The sequence below is a fragment of the Metopolophium dirhodum genome, chromosome 7 (assembly GCF_019925205.1).
Source record: "Metopolophium dirhodum isolate CAU chromosome 7, ASM1992520v1, whole genome shotgun sequence".
In the NCBI taxonomy this organism is placed as follows: domain Eukaryota; kingdom Metazoa; phylum Arthropoda; class Insecta; order Hemiptera; family Aphididae; genus Metopolophium; species Metopolophium dirhodum.
The window spans coordinates 26002038-26017334 of record NC_083566.1 but is presented as its reverse complement, the minus strand read 5'-3'; the positions used below and the strand labels follow the sequence as shown (position 1 = coordinate 26017334).

The 15297-nt window shown below is 30.3% G+C and overlaps 1 protein-coding gene across 2 annotated transcripts in view; it reads right to left on the bottom strand.

The window, feature by feature from the left end:
* Nucleotides 1-314: 314 nt before the first annotated feature.
* Nucleotides 315-15297, bottom strand: part of LOC132948352 (cyclic nucleotide-gated cation channel alpha-3) — a 124501-nt gene continuing 109518 nt past the window's right edge. Inside the window, exons 4-13 of one of the 2 annotated variants that reach the window (XM_061018780.1) lie at nt 13207-13753; nt 11149-11796; nt 6522-6536; nt 4755-4895; nt 4270-4422; nt 4043-4180; nt 3791-3970; nt 3488-3659; nt 3301-3422; nt 315-3220 (exon numbers count right to left, since the gene is read on the bottom strand). In XM_061018780.1, the coding sequence (XP_060874763.1) occupies nt 2985-3220; nt 3301-3422; nt 3488-3659; nt 3791-3970; nt 4043-4180; nt 4270-4422; nt 4755-4895; nt 6522-6536; nt 11149-11796; nt 13207-13753 (2352 nt within the window). In that variant the 3' untranslated portion in view covers nt 315-2984. The remainder of the gene's footprint in view (nt 3221-3300; nt 3423-3487; nt 3660-3790; nt 3971-4042; nt 4181-4269; nt 4423-4754; nt 4896-6521; nt 6537-11148; nt 11797-13206; nt 13754-15297) is intronic. The other variant, XM_061018781.1, reaches the window with a different exon arrangement.

The window sequence follows — 15297 nt, the reverse complement described above, 5'->3', positions numbered from 1 at the left end:
ATCTAATTTAATGTATATAGTAAGTAATCATATTGAAAAGGACACCATGTACTCGATGTAGTTAATTTTTTTTTAGATTCTGAGCGGAACGATGAAGGTTTTGGTTTTAGAATGATGTATTATTTTTACGTATACCAATACTTAATAATTGGAAAAATGTAACAAATAATCGTGGAAAAACGAGAATATTTACGTACTTGCTAGTGTTCGACAAAATTGATTTTGTTATTTGTTGTAATTCATTAAGAAATAACTGTAAGGGTTTGACATTTTCGCCAATTATATATATTAAAACTCTATATAGACGTAATATAATTTCATCAAAGTATTTTTTCTTTTTTTTTTTTAAGTATTTATAGACATTTTAAATTTTTGACTTATGTGTTTCTATGTCAAACCCTTTGGGAATTTATTATAAGGTTCCTAATAAGTTATCATAAAAGTTGAAAATTCATACTAACAATTTTTTAAGGTTTGTAAAAATCAGGAAATGTTCTTATTATTTTGTTGTTAAAAAATGTGAATTTTGGATTTTTAGTGGAGAGATGAATCATAAATGTATTAGTTTTACAATGAAATATGTATTTTTTTTAAATTAATCGAGAAAAACCAAATAAAAATTAAGGAAAAATATTATTAAAATGTACACAGCTTTATTTTTCTTTTTTGTTACCAGATAGATGATTGATTGTATACATTTTTACTTATCCTAGACAACCAACGAATAAAAATATCATTACTATAGGTAGGTAATTTATGCAGAATTTTAATCTAAGTACACGAAATACTTGTATTTGTAAGCTTAAGTGACTTAAGCTATACGTTCATGTAAAACTGTAGGTACTATTCGTATAACACGTCATTGGATCTTTGAAATTATTCTAGATATTTAAGCCGGGGAAGTCGCCGTTCTCTATATTAGGCTTTGAGTGTACTTCATCACTAAGTAGGTCACTGTAATAGTGCAATGGATCAGTTAAATTTGAATTAAACAGTAAATCATTGAATCCGATAAATGATTCTGAATGGAGATGGTGTGCTTGAAGCCACAATTTTTTAAGGAATAGTAAAGATATCTTAAAGTGTATTGATATGACTGTAAGTAATTTATTTTTGTTATAGTATTCAATAGGTTGGACTAATTTTTTGTATACTGAATACTGGATACTGATGTAACGTAGGACGGTGTGAATAGGCTCGAGGTATATTATTATTTGTAAATCGTAAATAATATTTTAAGAACTTTATTTTAATTGTATAATCGATGTATGATGCTATGACATTGTGGAAAATAAATTTAATAATTTAATGGTAAATATACATAATTAAAAAAAAATCGAATAAAAGTTTTAATTTTTATAATAAAGTTAATATAATACTCATAGTTATAAAACTATACAAAGTGTCTTAAAATGTGTTCGCATACTTGTCATATGTATATACATAGGTGTATATTTACATACGTAGGTAAAATATAATTTTAAAATAGTTTTTTATGTCTTTTTAAATACATATATATTATATATAAAAAAAAAAATGTTATTTTGCTAGAAAAATAACTCCACATTTTAAATCAGCTTTACTTAACTACTTTTAATAATATTATTTAATTAGTTTACTTACATTTTTAAATATAACAATTTCAATTATTAATTTATTAATTCAAATGTTATTATTATTTTTTTTTCATTATTTATTTTGAGAACACTTTGCATAAGAGTTATAACTGTATAATAATAATAATAAAGCAACAAGATAATCAACACTTTTCATAATGACAGTAATATAATATATATTATTATATATTATTTACAATATATTTCTTCACAAATAAATATTTTGTACAGTATTTCTCTATATAGTATTATATGCTGGCCTAACGTTAATTTAATGAAAAAAAAAAAGGGTCAAGCTCGTGTACCTAGAGCTTGGCTGTTATAGGATGTAAGGATTATAATAATCTAATAAAATAAATATATGTTAAACAAATAATATAGTCTAATAGGTATGTTTAAAAAATATATAAAAAAAAAGCTCATAGTACATTGTATGTCTAACTAGACGTGTGTTACCATTAAAACGTGTCTATAAAAACTACTTAAATACTAAAAAAAAAACCAATAAACACACTAATATAGGAAATTGTAGGAAATATAAAATTTGAAAATAATTACTTTAAATAGAAGTTTTGAATTACATATATTGATTTTGCGATTCTATGAAGGTGACAAAGTCATTGACCGATTTAATCATTTGGTCCCCATAATTGAAATGTTTATCTAATAAACGTAGTACAGGAACTTACTGCAATTACAATAAGGGAAAACACTGCAACTATATATTATATAATTATGACTTTGATAAGATAACAATTTTTGTAATTGAAAAAAAAATAACAAATAATTGGTACCTATTTAAAAACGTTGGTGGGCATCAAACAAATAATATTTTTTTTACTTTCCTAATATTTTGCACAATTGGTATCAGCTTCGAAATGCTGTTGGTAAAATAATATAATTACATGACATCATGCATTTAGATATATACCTACCGAAGATGTAAAATGTATATTATCTTAATTAGCTTATGACATGTAAATATCTTATGATTAAATTCCTAAAATGCAAAACGCGAATACATACTTCACTGAGTAGAAAAAAATTTTCCACTTAGTATTCATTTACTTTGTTAATAGGTAATCGTTTAATTCATTCGATTCTATCATAATTAATTAATCACATGAAGAAATTTTATTTTGAGTTGAAAAAATATGTTTATTAGGCCTGAATCTTACGCGCATTATTAGTAAATTCATCTGTTTATATTATGTGAACCAAAATAATTGCAGTTTCCTGGGTTTTGTAAATTTCACCCTGGTAGTTAAAAAAAAAAAAATACAATTTATAACTCGATATAATATTGACGTCAGTCTTTGGCGCAGATGAATCTGTTTTTTTTTTTAAAAATTTAATCGGAAAAATCACTTAGATGATCGACTCTTTATTTCTTTCGTTATCATCACAACTACTATCTGCACTACTTCCAACGTCTTTACAAATCTGCATCTCAATTTCAGCAAGCCTGTGGTCCATGTCCCACCGCTGTTGAGTAACTTTTTTGTTGAGATACAAGTTCTCTGTTTCTACAGCTATCAAACGTTCTTGAAGTCTATTAATTTCCGCTTCCAATGCTGACACCATCGTTGCATCTTTACCTACACCTAATGTGTAAAAGACTTTATGATTATAAAACACACGAAAAATAACAACGTTGGTAATAGTTAACGAAATCGATATTCACCTGAAGTTGTTGCTTGTGGTTTTTGAGCATCTTGAACATGGTGATGGTGGTGATGGTGGTGTTCTTGATCTAGAGAATATTTACTAGACAGAGGGGATTCTAATGTTGCTGCGGCATTTGATCTGTATCATAATAATATAGATTGGTTTTATCGAGGAAGTATAGATATATTTGCGTCGTAACTAACCTGAAACTAGGACTTGCGGTAGGACTGAATGAAGTCCTGTTATTGATATTGCTATTAAATGTAGCCGCTGGCCTTAAAAGACCTTCGCTGGATTGCAACCACATCTCATCTTCTACTTTAATTTGGCTTTCTACGATTCCGGGCGTCGATTTGCATCGTCTTCCGACTAATCCTTTACAAGTAAAGCAGACAGTTGTATTACCCAAATAAATTCATGAATAACTCTTCTATATTTTATACATAGGTACCCACATACTTAGGTAATACTTAACGTATTCAAACGATTTGTAGTTTTCGACTAACCTTCTAATTTATCGTCTGGACTAGGTTCAGTTTTGTACTTTTCCAGACGTTTGGTTGCTATTGCCTCTAGTCTGATTCTGGCAGTAGGGTATTCTTTGAGCACGTCCCACATGTCTTTTTTTGACAAAACGAACAGATCGCTATAGCCTACTGACCGGACTGAAGCAGTTCGCCTATTCCCTGTACAACATGGAAGGGTTATTAACCACACATACACACACTCGTTTACATTGTACTGATGAAAACATTTACCTGCTGTTCCCATATTAAGTATACTGATTTCTCCAAAATATGACCCTGCTCGAAGTACTGCTAGAACCGACTTGCCATCGTCGGTGACCACTTGTAGTTTCCCTCTGCTTACTATGTACATTTCTTTGCCAACTTCCCCTGTAAACGAATCATAATTTAATCCTTCCTCCAATGATGATAATAATATTTAAACACCACAATGAATTAAAAATTAGGTATATATGTACCTTTTCTACAAATATAATCTCCGGGAGAAAACAACACGGGTCTTAATTTCAACACCAGTTCACAAAGGAATCCGGCTTCTGTGTTTTGAAAGATTTCAACCCTTTTCAGCGTGTCCAAGTGTACGTTTATTGCGATCTCAGCTTTTAGTTTATCTACAAAAGCGATAAATTATACCAGCATATTAGTTTTGTTAATGAAATGGTAATCTTGTTACAAAAATTAAAAACCAAGACATGACATTGTAAGTGTAAGTATACTTTATTGATATTATAATTTATAAGATCTTATAATAATAAATATTATCGTTTTCTCAAACCGTTTTCCTTCTTGTTATTACTGTTTACAAGGTTATTCAATGTTGTGTATTTTGATATTAAAACACTTAATATTATATTGTATTTTAGCAGTTATAACAAAACGCGATGTTACTTTTTCACACCATACGAATTTTAATTAAAAACAGAATAATGTATTTAATAACTACCCGGTAAACAGCTAATGGCTTTTTCTTCGTCTGAACATTTTTGCGTTAACCAGAGGTAGTCAAACCATTTAATCACTTTGGTCTGCAAGTGATTCGGTACTCTTCTCATTCGCATGTACGTTTTAACACCGTCCAATTTCGCTAAAAAATAACAATTGTAATCAAAGTATATAATTGAAAAAAAAATGCCATTTTACGATTATATGTAATTTGTAATTAAATAAAAATTTGACTGACATATCTATTTAATAATATTATTATATTATCGTACACTTTACAGAATGAGCTCAGTTAGCTGCATTTTGATAATTATTACGACAAAATAAAGCTACCCTAGTCTAATATTAATAAAATATAATATAGTAAAGTATACAAGAATATAATCAATAAACATAAGCGGAATGCATCAAGTAGGTAAAGACATATAATTGTTTGTAACTTTTGTTTACTTTAAGCACCATTAATGCAGGGATACGAGCATCATGCTTGATAACTAATTGGGTATTATATCATATGTCTAATATATGAATAGTTCATACACGAGACAAGAGAAGATAAATAATATAATATGTATGACATTGTATGTTGCATGTGTAAATTGTATATATCTATATTTATTGACATATACTTCGCATTCAAAATGTTAGTTTACATATAATAATGATTACAACTTTCCTGTTGTGCTATTTATTTAAAGGATTACATAATAAAGACCGTCATCCAATTTAGATAAATACCTTCTTTAAGTTTTATGTAAATTGCATAATATATTTAAAATAAAATTTTTAACTATATACATCTAGTAGTCTATCTATATGTTTTATATGCTTTATACAATTCAGAAAAAGAAACAACTTAATAATATTCTTTAATAAAATAGGTAATATACAGGGTGGACTTTTTAACAGCAAACACACCTTATTTTAAGAAAAATTATTTTTTTTTAATTTTATTTATAAATAAATTATCAATAAAAAAAACTATTTGTTCAATGTTTGCTTAAGCAACATCAACATTTTTTAATGGTACTTTGAAATAAAAAGTATAGATTATTACCTATTTAAAAAAGAAGTCTTACACTATATGTGTGAAAAATAATAGTGCAAGCATAAAGAATAATTGAAAATACTGAAATCGCACCCATTATTTATTTTCCAAAAGTGAAAACGTCTTAAAAATGTATTCTTTTAGAAAAAAAAATAGTGTTTACTATTAAAATAATTACTTTGGCTTAATTCGTTTTTTATGGAAATCATAAGCCTAGGGTATCGTTTTTTAAGAGTAGAATAATATAACAAATAGGTATTCACGTAGTCATCTGTCGACCAAATATAAAAAGTAGAACATATTAACCATCCAGAATACAGACAAATTCGATATATACAGTTAAAATGAAAAGCATAAAACCATAAGACAAACAAATAATGAGGCTCGAGGCGCTTATTGAACCGAATAAATAAGACAAATTCACTAAAAGCATATTATTATTGTTTAGTTTTCGAATACAACACAACGCAAAAATAAAAATCAACCCGAAATCATAGACAACCAACTGGTAATATATTTTAGTGATTTAGAAAATAAGTGAAACTGTCAGTTTTATTCAACATAAGGTGGGTAACATTATAAAAGTAAAGTCTAGTTAGCAAACACTAAATGAAAATAATATAACGAGTAGATAGGTAGAATATTGGACGACAGATCGAAAGAAATACATTTAAAAATAATAATTTAATAGTTTTGTAAACATTACATGTCTTTACTTACATTGAGCAGTACCATCTGCAAAATAAAATTACAGTCATATTAATAAAAAAAACAATTGATTCTGTTGTAACATTGATATTTTTTATGGAAATAGGTATAATTCATGTTATTGTTTACGTTCTATGAATTGAGTTTTAGATGAAAATCTATCCATCTAAAGTTATTACGTTAGCTAACTAATCCATTTTTAAAATATCTATTTAACCGTTGTTTGAAAACAAATAATATATTTTACTTATTTCCTATAGTCAATAACTTATATTTTAATAACTACCAACAAATACATCTGAATTCGTGTGTTAAAAAATAGATTTTTTAATTTATTACAATATACTCATTTATTAATACTTAATGCAGGCATCTATATTATATAGATCCTATTATATTGTCACTACCTATCTATTATATTTAAGTAATAATATGAAAGGTTTGATAATTATTGCACTTGTGTAGATGACCATTATGTTTTGATAACTATTACCTCAACATTTTTGAGAATCGTACGATCGTACATTATTGACATAAACATTTAACATTTTTTTTTTTTCATATGTTTTCTTATAAATACATATTATATTTTATTTGACAAAGCTGCAAGAAAATATATAAACTCCATCAGCTCTAAATTATTATTTCAATCGAATCTCCGAAACACGATACCCATAATGACATAATAATAACACAAAAACACTCGGCGTTATGAATATCACGCGTCTATTAAGCTCTCTGAATGCACCGTTCTTGCGTTCGCAAAGCTAACGAATATCGGGGATAACATCCGGGTTATTAACGATGTTCTTGCTCTCGCTGGGAGGTTGTGTAACACGCATATAGTAGTAAAATAAATAGCAAGCGTGTGTGTACAAAAAAAAAAAAAAATAAGAGACTGAAGGGGAAGAAAGAAACAAAATACAAACACAAAATCAATAAGCTCTGCTGCAGAGGTTTACCTTAATTCAAAATCGTGTTGTGTGCGAGACGTTTCTTACCGCCACCGTCGCCACGAATAACCATATTATGTAACTCCGTCGTCACACGAGCGGCTTAATCTAGTTTTATTATGTATATTGTAGTGTAAGTACAGTATACTATAACGAATATATATATGTTATGTGTCATGTGTGTGTAGAGTGTGTGTGAACCGGGTGTACGCACGGATTAAAATCAAGATTTATAGGGCCTCCTGCAGTTAGAGCCGTTGCTTTTGCCTGCACGACCGAATCATCTACTATCATTCTGTGCCTTCTGCATACGATGCGTTTGGAATAATATATTATTATTATAACTACCAATAATAACGATGTAATATAATAAACAGTAGTAGCCCTCGGGGTACGCTAGAACTGCAGTTACACCACCGTTTAATCTCCGTAAAATAAGCATATCACTGCAGACGAACAATATTATGGCCACATTCGAGGAGAAAAAACCTGCATGGTTAGTAAAAAAGCAATAGGTGGTATATATTCATCTATATATTTATACGAGCATATAATATTGGAAACTAAAAAGCCGATCAGAAAGTTTCTCACGTGTCCATTTCTGAAGATTCATCCTTTTCAAATATTAAGACGGTCGTAGCCATTTCCCTCCAAAAATGAGATACAATTTTCCTCAACTGTCCATTTCTTCAAAAAATTAAATCTAGACCATTTCGTTTGTGGAACCATCATCAGAATCTCTGATAGTTGATAAATAATTTGACAAAAGTATGTCTTAATCTTAATCAGAGTTACGAAATTATCGACTTCTAGAGCCTTACTCTTTCTTAACAATACTGTGCACAACAGTACAACATTAGTCACTACAACAGTTAAGGGGATCGGTGCATAAATTAATACCGGTAATTTTGATTAAATTAATTTTAATATTTGAAGGAAAAATACACAATTTTAGCCCAAACATATTTTTTTTTGTCGAGAAATATGAAGAGTGGAGGACAGTGGTATCTGGAGGAAAATGATTCCATAATAAAAGTAAGCAAATTATACTAAACGGCTGATGAAGAAACAATGGAGAAAACCAAAGACAAAATAAAATAAAATAAAAACAATATAGCACCCAGAACTTAAAAGAAATAAGAAACAATAATGAACCAACCACCTCATATATAACGTTGTACATTCTTACACACAGCTACTTGATGACTTAATAAGAAACATTCACATGAGTATCATGTATAACCAAATACATACTATCAAGCATTAACACATTATCAATGAATTCCGTAAGCACGAGGAAACAAGAATAAACGACACTAGACCCGGATATATCCTATCTAACAGCAATAAATTGAAGTTCTTAAAAATACCAAATATTTATAATTTAATATTATTTATAACACATAAAAAAATTCTAAAAAAACATCAAATGTTTTTCTAAACTTCTGTGTATTTATAGCCATAATCTATTTTCTAGATCAATAAAAAAAAACTAAAAACATTATTGTAATATTGTTTTACATTACGCATGCGCTGCCCCTATTGTATATTTATTTTCACAAGAATTACTCGTTTTAATGGTTCGGATAATATTATGGAAGTTAAAGATTTAAATTAAAGACGTGTGTGCTTGCTCACAGTGTTTATGGTCTTATCAAATACTAAAGTAATTCAAGACATCAGCAAAGAAGTCCTATAGAAGTTTTGAATTGCTGATAACCACTCTGTATAATTGAAACCCAGGCGCAACCAGTTGAAAATACCAAGGGTGACTTGTTGTAATGTGATCAAAATGTTTTTTTTTCTTATAATTTTATAAAATAAATATTGAATCAAACCACGGTATTCGGAAAAGAATTGTTTACGATACTAATATACGTACTATGTCTAATGTTTCTACCAATATGTTGCATAAAGGATCAAAATTAAAGATAATTTTATATGAAAACAATTTCAATTGTATTATAGATATATAATGTTGTGGATGTGTATTTTATAAATTATGATTTTATGAAGTGGTTATTTGGAATTATATATATTCTTGTTTTATTTATTTCACTGTGATATAGGTACAATGTATCAATTTAACTGAAATTTAAAATCTGGTCAAATGAATAATTTCAACCACTAATGATAAATTCTTAGAATTGAAAAATAACCATGTACTTAAAGAATTTAATAATTGGTACCTATAAGAATTTACACAAACCATTCACATAAATGTTATTTACTGAAAAAAATGTGGATTGTTATTATAAATTATGATTTTATGAAGTGGTTATTTGGAATTATATAGACATTATTAAAATATTTAGGTATTGTACTAAAGGATAATATTACTGTCGTACTTACACTATATTTGTACTGCGAAGGATACACAGCGTGTGATTCATTCTCATTAGTGTAGTTAGATGATAAATTAATAGAAGAATACAATTATATGCTATTGGATGTTATATTGTATTCTGTTTGGATGTAATGTATTTACCTACTAAATAATATTACTGTTTTGCGTTATGGGTGAATTAAGTTACTAATCTTTTCTCGTTATAAGTCTAAACGATAATCTATCGACTAATAAACAAATTATTAGAAATATTACTATACGTATATAATACATTAATACCTAGGTACCATACATATTATTTTGCTTCCGATATGGCTGTATAACATTATTACTATTATAATAAGGCATACATGTGTGTGCAAAGTTATATATTTATTATAATGTGTTCAAGGTTTAAAATAAAATATACGTTTGTATACACGTCACAGTTTTGCAATTGAAAATATTACTAACAATTTTATCGTAAATATAATAAAATGAGCGTTTATAGTTTTTATAATTTTTCAAGCGTTTCATTTGAAAAAAAAAACATTTTATGATCAGTGCGCTTGGAAATACGAAAATGATTAAAAGCTCTTGGAAACCCTTTTGCGGACCATTAAGCCTCAACTTTTATAATGCGTTTTTGTGACGACGATCATTACTTAGCCTCACATTAATGGGCTCTAATATAGAAAACTTATCGTTTTTTGAGCAGAGTATCTATACTTTGTAATGAGAATTAATCACACAAATTTAATTTTTAGTTTTACAGTATTTATTGAATAAATTTATATTTTTAATAAAAATGAAAGGTTTTATTCGTTTTTAAAGACAATAAGTAACCTATTTTTGTATTGAATAAGTATATTAAGTAAGACATGATTTTAATTTTAACGGTTAAATGTTTATAATTTTTGTTTTAATATTATGCTTTAAATGTTAGAATGTATATACTAGTAGGTATAGAGTGTTTACTCACGCTGGGTTCATTATTGTATATTTGTGACTTGTGTAATGGCTATAATTATTAATTTTTAATAAAAGAAAATACCGTCATAAATACATTTTCAAAGAATATGTCCTTGTAATATTACATCTAGATAACTTAAATTAACTAATAATTATTTTAGGAATTGATCACAATGTCTGTATGGAAATTGGTATATGATGTGTATTAATGATTTATATTATCATACAATTGTTAAGATACCATATAAAATAAAATCAACAGTTGTCTGTCAAAATAAAATATTCAATAAGCTGATTAATGTAGTCGAGCTTAAAATACGCCACTGATTATATATGCGGTAAAAGGTATAAAATGTCGGGTAGGGTAATTTATTATTTGTTACTGTACCTTGGAATTCTTTGCGGCCCGCGCTCACGCTCACCACTATACTTGCCACGTGGCCGAGCACGGTTGCAAACAGTAGAAGACCGAACAGCAACTGACATATGACGAACGCGTACTCGCCATTGCTCCTGGGTTTGGGCAAGTCACCGATGGTGGTCAAGGCCAGCGTGCACCAGTAGTAGCTCTGCAGGTACCGCTTGACCGTGTCCGTCTCCTCGGTATCCGAGTCCGTGTATACCCAGTTTTTGCTACCGAACCCGTTGTTCTTGTAGATTATGTGGTAAAGACACCCGTTCCAGTGAAATATCACCAACAGGTAGTGGATGAGGCTGCCGGATCGGATGAGGTTCGGGTAATTGGTGTGCCGCTCGGTCCGGTCCATGAATGCCCAGAACCGGTAGATCTTCACTATCCGAAACGATCGGAGGATGGAGTTGAACCCTATGGACAGGTAGAGGAAGTCCAACGGCAACAGGCACAGGCAGTCTATGTAGAACGTAGTCGAGTTCATGTAATGGTTGCGCAGTTTGGCGGCATCCGTCTGCAGCACTCCATCCTCCAGGTAACCCGTGCGGAAGTGAAATAATATGTCGATCACGTAAAGCAGATCACATATATAGTCCAAACAAAACCACACCACTATCGTGTTCCCTGTGACAAACATTTTTATTGTTGTTATTGTTTTGATATTATGCGTCATTGCGGTATTATAATATGACTACGACAGAAATACGTTTGATATTAAAGGAGCGGCCGAACACTAATTAGTAATAATTACCGTCACCTGATCATGCACTCCTGTTATACATGGCATGTTTATAATGTATATAAAATGTATCTATCAATTGGAAATCAAGTGATCAAAACGTTACGGTTACACTACACAAGAACATGTCTATAACGATATTAGTATCAAATACAATTTACGGTTCAATAAAATGAAAATCCACTGGAAACAATTCGGCACTGAAAGAAGTAATGGTTTGATCTTTTACTTTTATAAATGTTGAATTAAATGTCAAATCGAAATTCAAGTTATGCAATTAGTTTAAAGAACATCGGTATTATTCCACCTTTTTAGTTGAACTTTTGACATATTCTTGACAGGTTACATACTAGAACGGGTGAGATAAAAAAAAAAACTAAAGAGAGAATGGCTTCCGAATTGATCTTTAATATAATGCATATCATGTTTTATTAGGTATTACATTTTGTAGTGACACTGGTTAAACGATAAATAAATTATTGTTTATATAATCAAATACATAGGTATTTAATATAAATATGTATACAGTTGTAGTATCAGTGGCGTACACATGTAGGGCGGGTTGGGGGTATTTTCTTACTATATGTATAGATGTATAAAAATTAATAAAATTTAAAAAATATTTTGATATGATATATTATACATATTATTTTTTTTTATATGACCCCTCCCATTTAAAACATCTGTGTATGGCACTCCATAGTAAGGTAGGTATTCAGTATTCAACTTTATTAATGCATAATAGTTAATATTTCGTTAATACATGTATTAATACACGTTTTGATTACAGATGTTGGAATAAGGCATAATGTTATAATATATATAATTATTACTTTTTTTTTTTGATCATTATTTGATTGGCATGTCATTCATGGACATGAATTGCCCAAGTGTATAATCGGTTCCCCGCTGAGATATTATTTTAGTTATTAGATAATCGTATTTTTTTTTGTCTTACAAATCTATAAGCCTCACTCTGTCTAAAATGAAGTCTAATGTTCTAATGAAAAACTCTTATAAAATGGATTTTGTGTTGAGAATAAGTGTTAGCAGTGTTTCAATAAAATACACTCATGTGTAATGCGTATCGAACAGGCAAATATTCTACAGCCGTTACCAATCTACGTATCGTATACCTACACATCCGAACGTCGATTCGACCCATTTTTTGAACACAACGTTTGTCCATTACGGTTTTATAAATTCACTAAACTTGTTCAATTTGTAAGTGACATTTTTAAAAATTATCCCTCATGTGTATGAGTCAATGGCGATGGACAATTATTGTGACTTACGGTTGATTTCGCTGAACGCGAACCGATATATGATCACCCAGAAGTTGTAGAGAAATGCCATGGACACGACCATGTTCCAGTAGTAGCAGAGCTGTCCGGCGGGGTCGAACACAAACGACCACCGTATGCCCTTGACTCGGTCGGACGTCCGGTTCCTGTACTGCCGGGGACCGCCGTTCTTCTGCCGGCCGCCGTCGAAGCAGATGGAACCGCGGGCGTTGTTATACGACGCCCTACCAGTCGTGGTGCTACCTCCACCAGCACCGTCGGCTCCACCACCGCCACTTGACGCCGCCGCCGCCGCTGCACCGGAAGCACTTCCGCTTCCTGCGGTACCCCCATCTCCGCCTCCGCTACAACTGTCGCCCACCCCGGCGCCGGTGCCATCAAAGTTGACCCGGCTCGGACGGTGCTGCCCGGAGGACGATTTTCCGCCCGCCTTGGCCGCTATGTCCGAATCCGAGCTGGCTATGCCACCTGGCAGACAACTGCTAGTCTGGTTTGTGTACACCGGCGTCAACGAGTCTCTGGAGTGGGAGAAACAGGTCTGCGTAAAAATAACGGGTAAATAATTAAAAAAAAATTTGATATTATCTTATCTCTAGTCGTGATATTAAAAGGGACAATTAATGTACGTGACGGTTTGGACGTGCTGTCACTTAGAGGCAAAAGTTAGGATGCCAAAAAATGTCGCGGGCGACATATCATAATTTTCTGAATAAAACGAGATTTCCCGTTTCATCCGTTACCAGACACCGCTCTCCATAATATGGAAGAATTGAAATTCATTCATAATAATAACTCTTTCGATGGTCATATCGATAAGGATTTAATTTGTGCTTCTGGTGATATCGTTTTCCTAATAATATTTGTCATATTATAATAATATCACATTCATTAATTTACATATTTTATTATAGGTATACCTACATTAAGTTTAAGTATTACATTAATAAGGTATTATTATGACCGATCCCTAATAATAAAATAAGCAATTCGTAATATTTAATTTTTATTTGTTCACTAGTAACAAATAATTTAATGGTTATCTAACATTACGTTAAAACTTATAATACATACTAGGTATCATTTAACAATTACAGTGTATAAATAAAATTATTTATAATTTCAATTATTATGGGGCATGGTGTGGCTCGGTGGTTGTCCTCAGGCACAAACGTGTTCTGAGGTCAAGAATCGGCCGACATCGCTAGTTTCCAGATGGGTGACCACCTGGGTTTTTAGTGGTGAATCCTCGCCCCCCCCACATACACGTGTTCCTCAACCAACAGTAACCCTCTTGAAAAATCGTATTAATAGTTGGCGATGCTTAAGATCAATTATTAAAAAAAATAAATTGATTATTGGCCAATGTGTTTCATAGTATTAAAGTGTAAATATAAGCCACGGGGCTCTGGACCACTGGGTGTGAATTATTTAATAGTTGAGTTTTCATAACTGTGTGTCGTTGGGAAACCCTATTAGACTCAGTTTTATCACGATCTAATATAGTATTAATATGTGTCTATCAATCTTCATAATATTGACCTGTTTATAGATTTCTTTTTCATGTTTGTTAGCTGAAAGTGACTATTTAATATTAAGATAGAAGAACCCTTTCAAAAAATGTAAATTCATTTTTGCTACTTGCACAAAGTTATCAAAGACAAACAAATTTACATTTTTTGAAGAACACAAAAAGTTTGATAAGGCATAATCACTTCTCAAAGTGTGTTGGTTTTGATGTCAGTATTCTTACTAATTTTACTAATACAAAGAGAAAAACAAAGAGTGAGTAATTTTTTTCTTGTACCTCGTAATAATTCAATAAATTTTTTTTCATTTCTACGTTTAATAATAAAAACTATAATTATACACTTTATAGTTCCATTAGAAGAAAACTGAAGGATATCATTGTTTCTGAATTCATTACTAAATAATACATATTATATGCCAATGCGTTTAATATTTTTTGGTATTAGGATTTTAATTTATAGAAAAACATTTTTATATAATAACCTGAAGTATTACAACCGATACATAATTTAATTCCAGTATAGTGGTTTAAATTTCCCGCAATAACCTTCATTA